At 36.8% G+C, this 14423-nt stretch overlaps 3 protein-coding genes across 4 annotated transcripts; 1 reads left to right on the forward strand and 2 right to left on the reverse strand.

Moving 5' to 3' along the window:
* The first annotated feature begins 879 nt into the window (after positions 1 to 879).
* Positions 880 to 7502, forward strand: LOC105166689 (mitogen-activated protein kinase kinase kinase YODA). 2 transcript variants are annotated; one of them, XM_011086136.3, is made up of 12 exons: positions 880 to 1141; positions 1986 to 2614; positions 2749 to 3486; positions 3751 to 3838; positions 3959 to 4021; positions 4330 to 4490; positions 4602 to 4677; positions 5016 to 5075; positions 5166 to 5273; positions 5416 to 5655; positions 6075 to 6166; positions 6495 to 7502. In XM_011086136.3, the coding sequence occupies exons 2-12, from the start codon at positions 2061 to 2063 to the stop codon at positions 7000 to 7002; spliced, it is 2688 nt and encodes an 895-aa protein (XP_011084438.1). In that variant the 5' UTR covers positions 880 to 1141; positions 1986 to 2060; the 3' UTR covers positions 7003 to 7502. The 2 variants fall into 2 exon arrangements, with proteins under 2 accessions (XP_011084438.1, XP_011084439.1); XM_011086137.3 differs by lacking the exon at positions 880 to 1141 and adding an exon at positions 1189 to 1641.
* A 248-nt stretch (positions 7503 to 7750) lies between these two features.
* Positions 7751 to 11202, reverse strand: LOC105166688 (short-chain dehydrogenase TIC 32, chloroplastic). The gene is made up of 8 exons (XM_011086135.3): positions 10874 to 11202; positions 10077 to 10308; positions 9593 to 9672; positions 9296 to 9449; positions 9114 to 9192; positions 8802 to 8886; positions 8189 to 8235; positions 7751 to 8035 (listed from the first exon to the last, which is right to left on the reverse strand). Exons 1-8 carry the CDS (start codon positions 11097 to 11099, stop codon positions 7874 to 7876), a joined length of 1065 nt encoding a protein of 354 aa, XP_011084437.1. The 5' UTR covers positions 11100 to 11202; the 3' UTR covers positions 7751 to 7873.
* A 1840-nt stretch (positions 11203 to 13042) lies between these two features.
* Positions 13043 to 14141, reverse strand: LOC105166687 (uncharacterized). Its single transcript, XM_011086134.3, has one exon. It carries the CDS (start codon positions 13863 to 13865, stop codon positions 13140 to 13142), a length of 726 nt encoding a protein of 241 aa, XP_011084436.1. The 5' UTR covers positions 13866 to 14141; the 3' UTR covers positions 13043 to 13139.
* Between the last annotated feature and the right edge of the window lie 282 nt (positions 14142 to 14423).

The following is a 14423-nucleotide window of genomic DNA, read 5'->3' on the forward strand; positions in this document are numbered from 1 at the left end:
TAACATTAATTTTGACATAATCCCGAACACTCAACATTTTAAATTATCTCGTAATTTCCCATTGTTCGAAAATCCATCACCAAAATAAAATTTTAAAATAAAATTAAAAATTACTTTGATATTTAAACAAATAACATTACAATTTTTCTTTATTTAGCCAAAAAAAAATCATGAATTATTTATATTGCATGCTTTTTTTCCTTAAATGTATATGAAGTATAGTGATATTACAATTACTGCACCTTGTTGGATGTTTCTTTCAAATCTAAACCTATTCCAATTAAATACTAATTATTTTACCTAAGTGAGGTCCTAATTTATTCACAACTAATTTCTAATCTAATTAATTCCCACCAGAAAAATATGACCCCCCAACATTTATTTAATTTCAAAGTAATTAAATAAAAATTTTTTTTTTCTTTTTTTTGTTGGATTTAAAATATTAATTAATTAATATAACAGAATTGATCACGTCAAGAAATAAAAAAAACAAATGATAAAAGTTATGAAAAAATCGAACTTGTAATTTTTTTTGGTGAGATTTAAATATTATTATATGAATAAAAAATATTATTTTCTTATAAGGTCTTGAGTATTTTTGAGTATTAATAAAAATTAAATGAGTTTTTTGAAATTGAGATGAAAATATAATTAGAAAAAAAGAAAAGTAGAAGAAAGAAAGAGCTTAAAAGCAGCCAAAGTGTGCCCAAAAAAAGTTATTGTAAAAAAGAGAAAAAAATCATAATAAAATGGAAAGTATTTAATTAAAATTCCAATTATAATTATTATTCCCACCAAAATAATATTAAATCAGTGCCCTTTTTCTTTAATGACAAATAATAATTACAATTATTGCTACTATTATTAAATTCTTCACTCAGACAACTCCATTTCTCTGCACTCACCCCATTCTCTCTCTCTCTCTCTCTCCCTCTCTCTCTCTCTCTCTCTGTCACTACGCGATCTCTTATGATAATCTGAATTCACACACAAACACGCACTTGAATTATTACAGCGTAGGTTTTAAGCGTTTGGGCGTTAGGGATTTGTTAAAATCGAACGCCCAAATTTTCTGATAGATTCTGCTGGATAAGTGAGCTGTTGTTTTGCTCGTGGGATGGGAGAAGCTGAGGAGTTGAAGGTTAGATTTTGAGTAAATTTGTTTAGTTTACAGTGATTACTTCCAGTTTCAGAGTTGTATTTTTTATTTGGTGGGATATTTTTTGTGAAGTATGCTTAGATCTGTAGTTAGAAGTGTGATTCTCTAGAGGATTTAAGATTGCATTTTATTGCTGTACTTGGTTGTTCAGAGATCAGGGGTATTAGTTGCTAAGTTTCTTGGAGGTGAATAGGAAAAGATGGGAAATTTAGGTGTTGTCTTTGTGAAGTGGGGTAAAAAGATTCCTCCTTTTGTCTTTAGGTTAACGTTTTTGCTAGTTTTGGTGAGTTGAAGCTTCTGAAGTTTTACATCATTTTCGTTGTCATTGGGTTGAAATGAGAAAGGGAAAGAGTGATGTGGCCGATTGGGATTATTTTAACCAAGGAAGAAGCAGCAGCAGAAGAAGAACCGAGAATGAAAAAAGAATATCTTGAAGTAGGGTTAACGAATATCATCTGGTCTCCATGTTTCTATTTGCAAAGGTTTGAGAAATAATGCTATCTAATATACTTTTCCCTTTGCTAATGTCTGTTGCCGTTGTATAAATGGGATCACTGCAGTTAATTGTGATTGTTTTACATAGAACTGAAAGATTGCACTAATAGTTCATGTTATTCTCCCTTGAATGGGTTGGTGGGTCTATCTTTTTGGTTATCTGGATGAGTTCCCAATTTTTGTGATGAGAGCTGAAGATTAGAGTCGTTATTTTTCAATGTGAAATAGGACACAAATTATTATTTGAATTCTGCTCTTCATGTTGACAAGAAAAACTTTATGTGAATGATATGTTGAGAAAGTTTATGAATACCACTTTTGTGTTTTGCAGTTAAGTTGTTTTGATGAGTGTATCTGCTGTTGAGAGCACGGCCTATTGTTTTGAAAATCTTCAGTTTCAGAAAATATGCCTTCATGGTGGGGGAGGTCATCATCGAAAGAAGCCAAAAAGAAAACAACCAAAGAAAGTTTTATTGACACACTACACAAGAAGTTTAAGAGTCCAGAAAGCAAATCTTCCAGTAGACCAGGAGGTTCTAGAAGGCGTTCAAGTGACACAGTTTCAGAGAGAGGGTCTCAGTCACGAGCTGAGTCAAGGTCTCCATCACCTTCCAAACATGTAGCGCGATGTCAAAGTTTTGCGGAAAGGCCCCAAGCCCAGCCACTTCCCCTGCCAGGCCTCCGCCCTGCCAATGTCAGTCGTACTGATTCTGGAATAAGTGAATCCGCAAAACCAAAACTAGAGAAGGTCTCCAAACCATCATTGTTTCTGCCTCTTCCGAGACCTGCATGTATCCGCCAAAGGCTGGAACCTGCTGACTTGGATGGTGAAGTGGCTGTTGCTTCAATCTCTAGTGAATGTTCCATTGAGAGCGATGATCCAGCTGATTCACGTCAGCGTAGTCCTCTGGCCAACGACTATGATATTGGCTGTAGGACTGCAGCAGGCAGTCCCTCGAGGTGAGTGGAATAGTACAAAAAAGTACAGCAGTCCATTTTTAAGTGTGTTATTCTGATTTGCATACCTTACATATAAGGTTTATATCTGTCTTACTAACTTGACGTCTCCTTTTCCCCATATTTCCTTCCTGAAGCATTTCTTTTAAGGAACAGTCTCCTGTTGCTCCAGTAATATCAAGGGAGTCACCTGTTCCAGTGACCCTCTCCTCCAATAAAAATGTCTCCTCTTCGCCTCCTAGAAGACGTCCTTTGAAAGGTCTCGTGCCACATTTACAGGTTCCACATCATGGTGCCTTCTGCAGTGCTCCGGATAGCTCAATGTCTAGTCCCTCTAGAAGTCCAATGAGAGCATGTGGTTATGACCAAGTAACAAGTACCGCTTTTACTGCTGGGAAGCTTTATCCAGACTTTCCCTTTCTTGGATCTGGTCAATGCTCCAGTCCAGGCTCAGGTCAGACTTCTGGCCACAATTCAATGGGAGGAGATTTGTCTGGGCAACTGTTTTTGCAACCTAGTCGAGGTAGCCCGGAATATTCTCCAAATCCTAGTCCTAGAATGACAAGTCCAGGCCCTGGTTCAAGAATTCATAGTGGCGCTGTAACGCCACTTCATCCTAGAGCTGGAGGTGGCCATTCTGAATCACAGAGTAATTGGCCTGATGACGCAAAACAACAAAGTCATCGTCTGCCGCTTCCTCCGATAACAATTTCCAATTCCTCACCCTTCTCTCATCAGAATTCAGCTGTGACATCACCTTCACTGCCACGTAGTCCTGGAAGAGCAGAGAACCTTACAAGCCCAGGTTCACGTTGGAAAAAGGGGAAGTTGCTTGGTCGAGGCACATTTGGACATGTCTATGTTGGTTTTAATAGGTGCGGATACCTGATCAATATTTCGTTTTTTCCTCACGCTATATAGTTGTCATGGATCCTTTGTTTCTTCCTTCATTAGTTTAAGGAAGCTCTTATCACCTGTAGACAATGAAACCCATAAAATTAATACTTAACCATTTATGCTGCTCGTCTAGAATATTCCAAATAACTCAGTGGACTATTTCCTTTTCCCCTTCTACTTCTGACTTGTTCATTTCTTGAAGTTGTTTCCTGATTCATGGGTGTTGTTCCATTGGTTTTTAGTGAAACTGGCGAAATGTGTGCCATGAAGGAGGTTACATTATTTGCTGATGATGCAAAGTCGAAGGAAAGCGCAAAGCAGTTGGGACAAGTGAGTCTTTTCGGCCGTTAGGCTTATTCTTCTATCAATTGCTATGTTGAAGTGCAAGTCCTTTTATCAAAATTTGTTTATTAAGTAAAAAGTTCTTAAAGTCATTTCTGTTTCTTACAGGAGATTGCGCTGTTGAGTCGCTTAAGGCATCCTAATATTGTGCAGTACTATGGATCTGAAACGGTTAGTCATATTCTAGCAAACTTTTGTTACTTCTTCTACATTGGTGCTGCACTTTTTAGGAACTCTCTAAAATGCCCAATTCTAAACTTTGGTTGTCCAAATGCCTTACTTTTAATTTGCCTTAGAATCTGACTGTCGATTCATTACATATTATTCTACAAGTAGTAAGTTTTTGGAAAGCCAATTGATTTTCTTTAAGAACTTATGTTACTATGCATCCATCTTAAGCTGTACATTTTAATCCAAATAGTACATGGAGTCCTTTTTCTTAAGCTTCAGTTGGTTCTGAATTTATTTTCCTTTATCAGGTGGGTGATAAATTATATATTTATTTGGAATATGTATCTGGTGGTTCCATCCACAAGATTCTACAAGAATATGGAAAACTAGGAGAATCTGCTATTCGCAGTTACACTCAACAAATTTTATCAGGGCTTGCATATTTACATGCTAAAAATACTGTGCACAGGTAACATGCTTCGTTTCTTTGGATTAATTCTCTATTGCAACCTTGGTCCCAGTTACTTTATTCATTGTTTAACGTTATTATCTAGCACTTAATGCTTCACATATATGGCAGGGATATTAAAGGGGCCAATATACTTGTGGATCCAAATGGCCGCGTTAAGTTGGCAGACTTTGGGATGGCAAAGCATGTAAGTGTGGACCATTCTATTGAATGTAGTCAAATTGTTACAACTTTATGAAAACTTCATAAATAGGAAATGAATGTAAAAGATGTCTGGTCAGAGTTAAACTAGTGATTTGACTGCTGAACATACTTCAATCAGCATCTCGGCATTTATAAGACGAAGTTGTTGCTTTTATATTTTGTTTTGTTGCAATTGTCACCACCCAGGAGGACTCCAAAAGGTTGCTTAACATGTTCTAGTAATTGTTTTATGTTCTTTATGTGTCAGGCATATTCTCTATCATTCAAAATTTAATCTCCACTGCAATTTACATCTCCCACGTGACGTTTATGGTTTTACAGATTACAGGGCAATCTTGTCCATTATCTTTTAAGGGTAGTCCTTACTGGATGGCACCTGAGGTCAGTTGATTTTGATTATCTGGAATCCAATGCCCCTAGAGCTTGCTTTTCTACCTGCATAACCACATTTCTTCTCTGCTGCTCGCTTAGGTTATAAGGAATTCAAATGGTTGCAGTCTAGCTGTGGATATTTGGAGTCTTGGATGCACTGTATTAGAAATGGCTACATCAAAACCACCTTGGAGCCAGTATGAAGGGGTTTGTATTTGACTATGTGATGCCAGAATTCATATTCTTTTTTTTTGTTTGTGTGTGGGACGTGTGGAGAGAGCATTTCTCCATCTTGAAGTTTAACCTAATGTGTTTTATGGGTAACTGATGCTTTTTTTTGGGCTTAAAGGTTGCAGCTATGTTCAAGATTGGAAACAGTAAAGAACTTCCAACAATTCCAGATCACCTCTCAGATGAAGGGAAAGAATTTGTGAGGCTATGCTTGCAGCGAAATCCCCTGCATCGTCCCACAGCTGCTCAGCTTTTGGAGCATCCTTTTGTGAAAAATGCTGCACCTTTGGAGAAACAAATACCGAATTCTTCACCCTCTTCAGATCATCCTGCAGTGACAAATGCTGTCAAATCCATGGTATTGTTTTTGCATTCATCCTGCTTCTTTCAACTTTTTCCAAGATTTTTGAGATGCAATTTATTTTCAAATCTTGGATTGGATTGATGCTCTTCTATTTATTTCACCGAGTTCTAGTTTTCTTCTTTAGCCTTGAATGAAGTGGTCTATAGTTCTGATGCTAAAGTCTTCAAATTTTAATATAGGTGTTTAAAGGTTATGTGATAGCATATAATACAAAGTGCAATAAATGAACTGAGTTACCTATTCTGTCAACTGGTAATGTTAAACAGCGTCCAGCTCTAAGTTGTCAACTTCAATTTAAACATTGAGTTGTATATTGTTAATTATTTTCTCTTTTTGGGCTTTACGAAGCAAGTGTTAATCTGTGCTGGTTATTTGAGGTGTTACTGATAATGTGATTTCTGCATCATCTATAGGGCATTGGTAATGCAAGAATTCTTCAGCAGCCGGATACAGAGAGACTTGCGATCCACTCTTCTAGAGTATCAAAATCAAATTTTCATTCCAGGTCTCTCTCTCTCTCTGACTCTAATTCTTAACGCTTTGTATCTGTGTTGAATTCACATGCATGCATGCGTACTGCTCTCCCTGTACTTTCCGCTCCATCCTTGCTCAACAGCTCATCTTCACCAAGGAAAAGTCGGAACATCATAATTGTCCCTCTTTCTCTTGTATAAATCCCACGAAGAAATTCTCATTCATCAATTACACTGAAATACTTCAGATTTATGGTCATGTATTCATTTGTGAATAAAGCAAATAAAACGAATGTATGAGTGGTTAAAGTAGCTGCGTTATTGGGCTTACTTCTGTTCTATGTTTCCTTCGCATTCCAGTGACATTTACATTCCAAGGAACATATCATGTCCCGTCTCTCCAGTTGGGAGTCCTCTTCTGTATCCAAGGTCACCACAGCACCTAAGTGGGAGAATGTCTCCTTCACCTATATCCAGCCCCCGCACAACCTCTGGCTCATCCACACCTCTAACTGGTGGTATTGGGGCCATCCCATTTCATAATCAACCTATGTTGTCACAAGACGGTTATGGGAATTTGCAAATGCGTTCACCCAGTCCTTGTGTCAACAGCCCATCTTACTGGGATCCTGACATCCTCCGAGGGGTGCAGTCTGGATCTCATGCTTTCCGGGAACTGACATCCTATGATAATGATGCTCTTGGAAAGCAGTTTGTACGGGCTGCCAATGGAGAACTATATGATGGACAGTCAGTCTTGGCTGATCGCGTGTCTCAGCAACTCCTCAGGGATCCTGTGAAGCTGAATCCATCACTTGATCTGTCTCCTTCATCTCCACTGACATGCAACCGCATGACTGGAGTATGACTTTGTTCTTTATCAAAGAGATCATAAGGTGAAGCTGGTCAATCCGTCACTGTTTTTCCACACTGTGCAACATCGCCCGTCGTTTTATTTGGGGATGCTAATATGAACAGCAGAGATCAAGAAGCTAAAACACCATTGAATATGATGACATTGTTGACATTGCTCGGCCAACAGCCTCCACTGGTCAAGAGCATGCATCGTTAAGCTGAGCTTCCTAACATCAGAGTTCACTTTGCAAGAGCCACTGGACACATCGGCCAGTAGAAAGTTAAATGGTCTAGATTATTTGAACTGTGACTGACTTAAAGTCCGATTATAGCTTTGGATTGTATAGTCATCGTTAAATCTTTGCTCTGCAAAAATGTATATTCACATTATTGCATAGAAGGGAAGAAAGTGTAACCCTGGACAATAATAGCTGTAGAACTATTTCTCTTACAGTATGCAACTGCTGTACAGAAATGGAGAAAATGAATCGAGATTTAATTTATGTTGAGAAATTGTAAGTCTTGATCTTAACTGTAGATCATCTAGTTTCTTTCAGGTTTGGTGGAGAGTTGTCTCTGGGGAAGTCACAGTGAATTTGATTACTCTGATGCCTAGTGAAGTCCAGGTATACTAGATTGTGTTTTATGTTACATATTCTTTACAGAACATCGCCCCGTCCTTCAGTAACTTTGGGACATCATTATTCTACAAGATTCAGAACATTATCTTGCAATAACACATACACAATGCTAATGTGGAATTTCTGAGTAAAATATGCATTTGCGTATTAGGAATTTGAAGAACCACCAGTCCAAAAAAGAAGCCAGGGCTAGCTTTCCATTTCTCAAAATTACTTTTGACCATACTACTTAAACGAGAGAAATTATTTCTTGATCAAGTCCAGGCTGAACTCCCAGAGTTTCTTAGCCAAATCTGTGTCTGCAGCCTTTGCACTTGCTTTGGCCAAGTTGTTGTCCGAAAAGTATTCACCACTAACCCCTTTCAGCTCTGGACGCAATGCAACGTAACATGTGGTTGAAGCCCCCTTTGTATTAGATCAAAAGACAGAAGAGTTAAACAAGAAACCTTATGATATCTTCAAGATTCAACAAATTTCTTCTAAGATTATACATTCAAATGCAAAATGATATCAATTATGATCTCTCCTTTTTCCCTAACTCCCGTTTCTTTTGCTTACCTGTTGAACATCTTTTAGCACGAGTTTTCCAAATGTACTGACAAAACCTGCATGGAGAGGAACCAGGCAAATTTTAGCTGGAAATCGATGATAAGAAAGCCATCTGCTGATGTTCCTAGTATCGTGAATATCATAGATGTAGAATACTAGGCTGCAAGTATATAAATTGTAAAAACAACTTATGGAAGATGGAGAAGATGTTTGGTTCAAGAAAGTACGACTGTAGAATAGAGCAATGAGCCTTCAAATTTAAGAATCTTCTGAGGGAAAAAAGGCCGTGGTTAGTTTTTGACAGGAACCTACAACTCTAACAAGGAGGACAAGACTTCTAGCAAGACATGTTCCGGAGACAAGATGAGAAGGGACAGAGAAGCAAAATGTCGAGCACTTTATAAATGTCAATTAATTATTCAGTAATACACACATAAACTACTTAAGCACTGTAACCAGAAATTGATCATTTTTTCCAGCTCATCCACTATTTCCAAGTTTCTCGCTATATGTTGAGAGATAGCTCTTACAATATCAAAGCCTGACTTTATCCCATCTTGACTTTGCAGGTCAAAGTATCAACAAATCACACAATTTTTACCTTCAAAAACACCAAGGTTACCTTTAAATACTCCAAGGTGACGGAAAAGATTGGTCGAGATTACTCCAGGATGAAGCGAATTTGCCGTTATATCTGCACCTTCGTCCTGTTCAAGAATCATCAGCAACATGATATCCCAAAGAAACTTGGTACATTAGATAGCATTGTACTTGTTTGGTAGAGAAAATTTTATGTCTGTGTATATCAACTATCTAGCTATACAAGGAAGACGTATATAATGCACATAAATAAAATTTTCAGAAGAGTATAAAAATTCCTGATCGTTTCTCTCAATCTATTAGGAAATCGATTTGGCAATGTGCAATTAGGTACCTTTAATCGTCTAGCCAACTCGTTACCATGCAGTATGTTAGCAAGTTTTGATTGGCCATATGCACCCCATCTTCTATATCTGCACTAGAGAATCGACATTACCCACTAAAATCAGACATCTTCCGTTGCACAAATTCATGAATGGAAATATTCAGATGGCTAGAATGGAAAGGGCTGCATACCCTTCTCGATCGTTGAGTCTGTCAAAACGGATTCCTTCCTCATATGGAACTCGGTGAGCCTCAGAGGAAACATTCACAATCCTACCCTCCCTTTTCGTCTGACGAGCTGTTTTTTTCATGGTGTCCAATAACAAATTTGCTAGAAGAAAATGCCCTGCAAAAAAGATAAATATTGCATAAAATCATAAAAACATGCATTCCAAGAACAAAAATCAAATGCTCCGAGTTTTGTTCTTGGAATATATTGCTTCTTGCACACTAGTATGCACAGCTATATATAGGAAACAGGAAAAATACCCAAGTGGTTTGTGGCGAACTGCAACTCAATGTTATCTTGAGACAACTTGAAAGGGGTTGCCATCACTCCTGCATTGTTGCTGACAGTTGAGAAGACAAAGCAAGTTAAGAAATTGCATGACAGATTGTGAAACTTGTGACAAAAATCGAGAAAGGAAAACAAACACAAGAGCATACAGAATTTATGTGATTTTGAAATGAATGGCTCCTACATACACCGTCGCTCAAGTTTTTTTTTCTAGAGTAGGATGTTCATACAATTGCAGTTAAACAGCCACACTGTAAATAATTATGTTGCCTCTACTAATAAAGTATTATGCTAAGCTAGGTTCGAAGCTCCAACAGCCCATCTTAGCAATTAGAACACGTTTGGGCATGGGTCAAATACATGTTCACCAAAACGTTAATGCAAGACTCATAACTGACACTAAGTTATGTCCAGGCGTTTGATGCTATACAGTTTAAGCTTCTGTTCTCGACTTACATCAAAATGTTCAACGGACGACCTGAGGAAGTAAACTCGGAAGCAAATTTTCTAACAGATGCCAATGAACTGAGATCTAACTCCATTGCATCAACTTTAGCAGCAGGAATCTGCTTCATTATTGTTTCTTTAACTTCATTGCCGGCAGCCATATTCCTTACCCCCATTACAACGTGCGCACCACGCAGTGCAAGAACACGTGCAGTTTCTGAACCGATACCACTTGATGCGCCTGAAATTGTTGTAAAACGAGCAAAGTTATGTCCTGGACGATAATGTGTTTGCAACAGTGACTGTGCATGTTGGGTATACACAGAAAAGAACAGATGTCAAATTACAAAGGAACTTGCACATTTAGGAATCAGGGGATCATTTCAAAGAGTTTTCTCAATGTGAAACGGGATCGAAAGGAACTAATAACCAACAAAAGCATCAAATTTTCAGTGAATTGCTTAAGGCTAGTCCAAGCTAACTGTGTGGTCAAGAAGCTCAATAATCCTACAGAATTGCATCATGTAGTACTAAAACCTCAGATGGAAGAAATTCATAATATTTTGACAAAATAATACTGCAGAACTACACTAAGATCCGATTCAAGAAATTATTGCAGATGCATCTGCAGCCAAATTGAACACGTCATGTTGGATAATCAGATAGAAACTGTATGTACACAGAGAATTACAAAAGCCACCGAAGTCAAATATTTGCACAATCTTGGGGGTACACAAGGCCAACAGCAAATAATTCTACAATCCACAAGCCGACAACATCTAACAAGATTACATATCACTCCTTACCTGTAACAATGGCAGTGAGGCCAGATGCATCAATTCCATTGGTAACTTCCTCAGCTGTGGACGCTGAAGAAAATCCAGAAGGCCCTTTTCTTCGGAACAGCCACATCTCCTGAAAAGGCCCACTTTTTGCCACAATCTTTCGTGAATTCGTAAGTGAACAAGACGGCAAGAACACACTCCTGCTTAATTCTGAAACGTTACCCAATCCAAAAGCAGAACTGACCATAAAAATCTCGACCAGCTCCGTCGTTGCGTGTCAGCAAATAAAACCACGGAACATCTGCTGTGACTGGGAGTGTGAGCAAATAATAGCGCAGACATCCTCTTTACGAAGTGGGCTGCATGCGGATGCGGATATGTGACCTGTGGTGTGTTGTCTACCGCACATGTTGAGAGCTTCTTTACTACTCACTAATTATTTGTTTTTAAGGTTAATCATATTTAAATTCTTTTAAAAATATAAAATTATATATATATTTTCAAAAAAATAAAATTATACTCACAATCCTCTAAAAATTCACCGTTTATTTCTAAACCCCATTCATTTGATTTGGACAAAAAATACTAATGTTGATAAAAAAAAATACAAAAATCATATACAAATTTTGTACTTATAAGAGAAAAATGTAACAATATTAGACTCATTCCATGTATATTTATGTATTATACTTATCCCCTTATAAGTATAAAATATACATAAAAATATTAAACGAGAGGTAAAATTAAAATTTTATACAAACTTTTTTGCTGTTGTTGAAATCAACATTTTTCGTCCAAACTCTAACGGAATGCTGTCAATCAGGTGTAAAAAGATATTTCTCGAGGAGAGGGTAAGGAATAATTTTAAAACTTAAAAAAAATTAATTTCGTATTTTTAAAAAAAAAAATCAAAGTATTATTAACCCCTTACGTTTACTTTTATTGATCCCCATTTTTATTGAATTTTCTAATTTAAATTTTGTTATAAAAAAATCATAATGCAATTTCTTTTTTGTGCATTATATAGATGGAAATTATTGAGTTACATATAATAATTTTGATTTTCTTTCTGTATATTTATATTTTAGGTTGTATTTTTGAGTTTCATTATGATTTATATAATTATTCATATTCTTAAAAGAAAAACTAATTTAAAGTGGGTGATAATTTTTAAATATAAGTATAGATATTGACGAGGTATTAGAAGTTGATGGAACAATACTGCTAATTCTAAATTAAAACATACATATTAATGTGAAATGAAATTAACAAAAATAATTGTCTTTTTCAACAACTGATTACATTAATAACTCCAAAAATTGAAAATACATCGAATTGATCAATATATTAGATAAATTTCACTGAATTGATATGAAGTAAGATAATGAAATAAATTATAATAACACACATAATTTACGATTTCGAATTTATTCACGAGACCTTAATTTTAACCATTAAAATGTCATTGGTTAACTATAATTTATTCTGAATAAGGCATATATAGTACATATATGTCAAGAAGGTATTAAAAAATAATAATTTTTAAATCAAAATATATAGGAATTTTAAAAGTTAAGGTTAATAGCTAAGGTATAAGGCATATATATATATATGTCATTTGAAATATATGTTGTAAATTAAAATAGTTTAAATTTATTAAAATAATTTGAATATATTGATGTTATGTAGGATTCCATGATCACATGATCTGAAGAGATTTAGGGCCTTTATCTTGGGCTTTGGATGAGGCCCATCATTAAGATTGGGCTTTAATTTTAATTTTACCTCTGGCTCTTGAGTTAGTATTTTTAATCCTATATTTTTACTTCAGGTATATATTTAATAATTTTTTAATAAAATTAATATTTTGTCCTGTAATTATACCAAAATTTTCAACATCATATTAAATTTTTCAAAAAACAAAAAAAATATATAAGATGTTCAAATAAATTCATAAAAAAATAAATATATAATAGACTAAAATACTAAAAACCTACAATTACACAGAAAAAAAACAAAAAAATTGCTTACTATTTAACATGTTGGCGTCCATATTGTGTGTATAAAATATGATTTTAAATGAAAGAACTAACAACTTTGTAAATGTGACAGGGTATAAGTCGAATGCTATTAAAAATATATATAATTTCACAAAACCATCAGAGTTTTACTGTACTGAAAATGCAAAGATTTGAATTTAGAAAGCTTATACTTAAACCCCATCAAAATACACTATCATCATCATCAAACCAACTACAACACAAGCTTCAAAACCAAAATCCAAATGCTAATCCCTAAATTTGGAATTAGAGTAATAGAGCTTGAATGCCTTGGGCACATAAAAGGGCAACAAGAACCCAAACAAATTGAAGCTCCAAAACCCCATATTTACAGCTGCCAGTGCTCTCCCAACCCACACTCTCCTCCAACTCCCTCCAATTCCATACCCCGATTCCACCTTGGAAAATTCATTTCTCACCCACTCCATAATACTCAAGATCCTCATCGCGTTGTAGAACACCGGCACTAGGACGCGGACCGGCAGCGAGAATCTGCTAGAGAACGTTAGCCCCTCCATGAACACCTGACTGGCTAGTAGGAAGACATGCGGTGCTGCGGCCTTAATCCCCTCTTTGTCCCCCTCCAGTATGCCCTCGAAAATGTATGCTATGGGGAGAAACAGCCCGATCACGGCTCCCACCACCACGTACAGGCTTAGAATCGTGTTTTTCTCGCCGTAGACAGGGGGGTCGGGGACGGGGGAGGTGGGTGGAAACGCGACTTTTGAGATGAAGTAGATGTAGGCTACGGAGAAGATGACGAAGGCGAATTCTTCGGCGCTGACCATGCCGCTGGCGGAGAGGACGATGGCTACCGCGAGGGCGTTGAGCTGACGGAAAGTGAAGAAAGTCCGGCGAGCGGGGGGTTTTGCGGCGGAGGCGTCGTCCGGTTGGTGCGGCGGTTCTTCTTTCGGGAGAGTTATGTCACAAGTTGGACCAACCCCACCCGACATTTTTACTTTCTTGATTATAGTAGTAGTGAATCTTGTTGTGAGCGTGGGTGTTGATTATTAGTGATATGGTGGTGACTGGTGAGAATTGGAGAGGGTAAAGTGACGGGGGTGGGAGTGAGTTCCGAGGTGGTTTTCGTGTTGAGTTGGCGGTTATGGTACAAGTGGCGGTTGCTCAGGAATTGGTGGGTCGACGTGTCTTGTACGACGAAGATTCTGCTGGTTTTGTGATGTCTATCGTCGTAATGTACCGCCCTAAACCTAGTGTTTTGTGTTCTGACAACATGATTCATCAACATCTCTTATTTATCTTTAAGAATATGAATATATATGGAATTTACTTAAGTGATTGTACACTGAATACAACGTGTTATATGCCCTTTCTTGATTGACAGGAGTTGCCAAATAGGCGGCAGGCAGGAAATATCCCAATTAAACAGCAGATATATTTAAATTTCAAACGTCGCACTACTGATTTTATGTTCTGATTATAATAAGTAATAGATATATATATATATATATAGACTTTTTAAAATTAAAAAATGAATCAATCATTCATAC

The sequence above is a fragment of the Sesamum indicum genome, linkage group LG7 (genome assembly GCF_026168435.1).
Source record: "Sesamum indicum cultivar Baizhima isolate 11 linkage group LG7, ASM2616843v1, whole genome shotgun sequence".
Classification (NCBI taxonomy): domain Eukaryota; kingdom Viridiplantae; phylum Streptophyta; class Magnoliopsida; order Lamiales; family Pedaliaceae; genus Sesamum; species Sesamum indicum.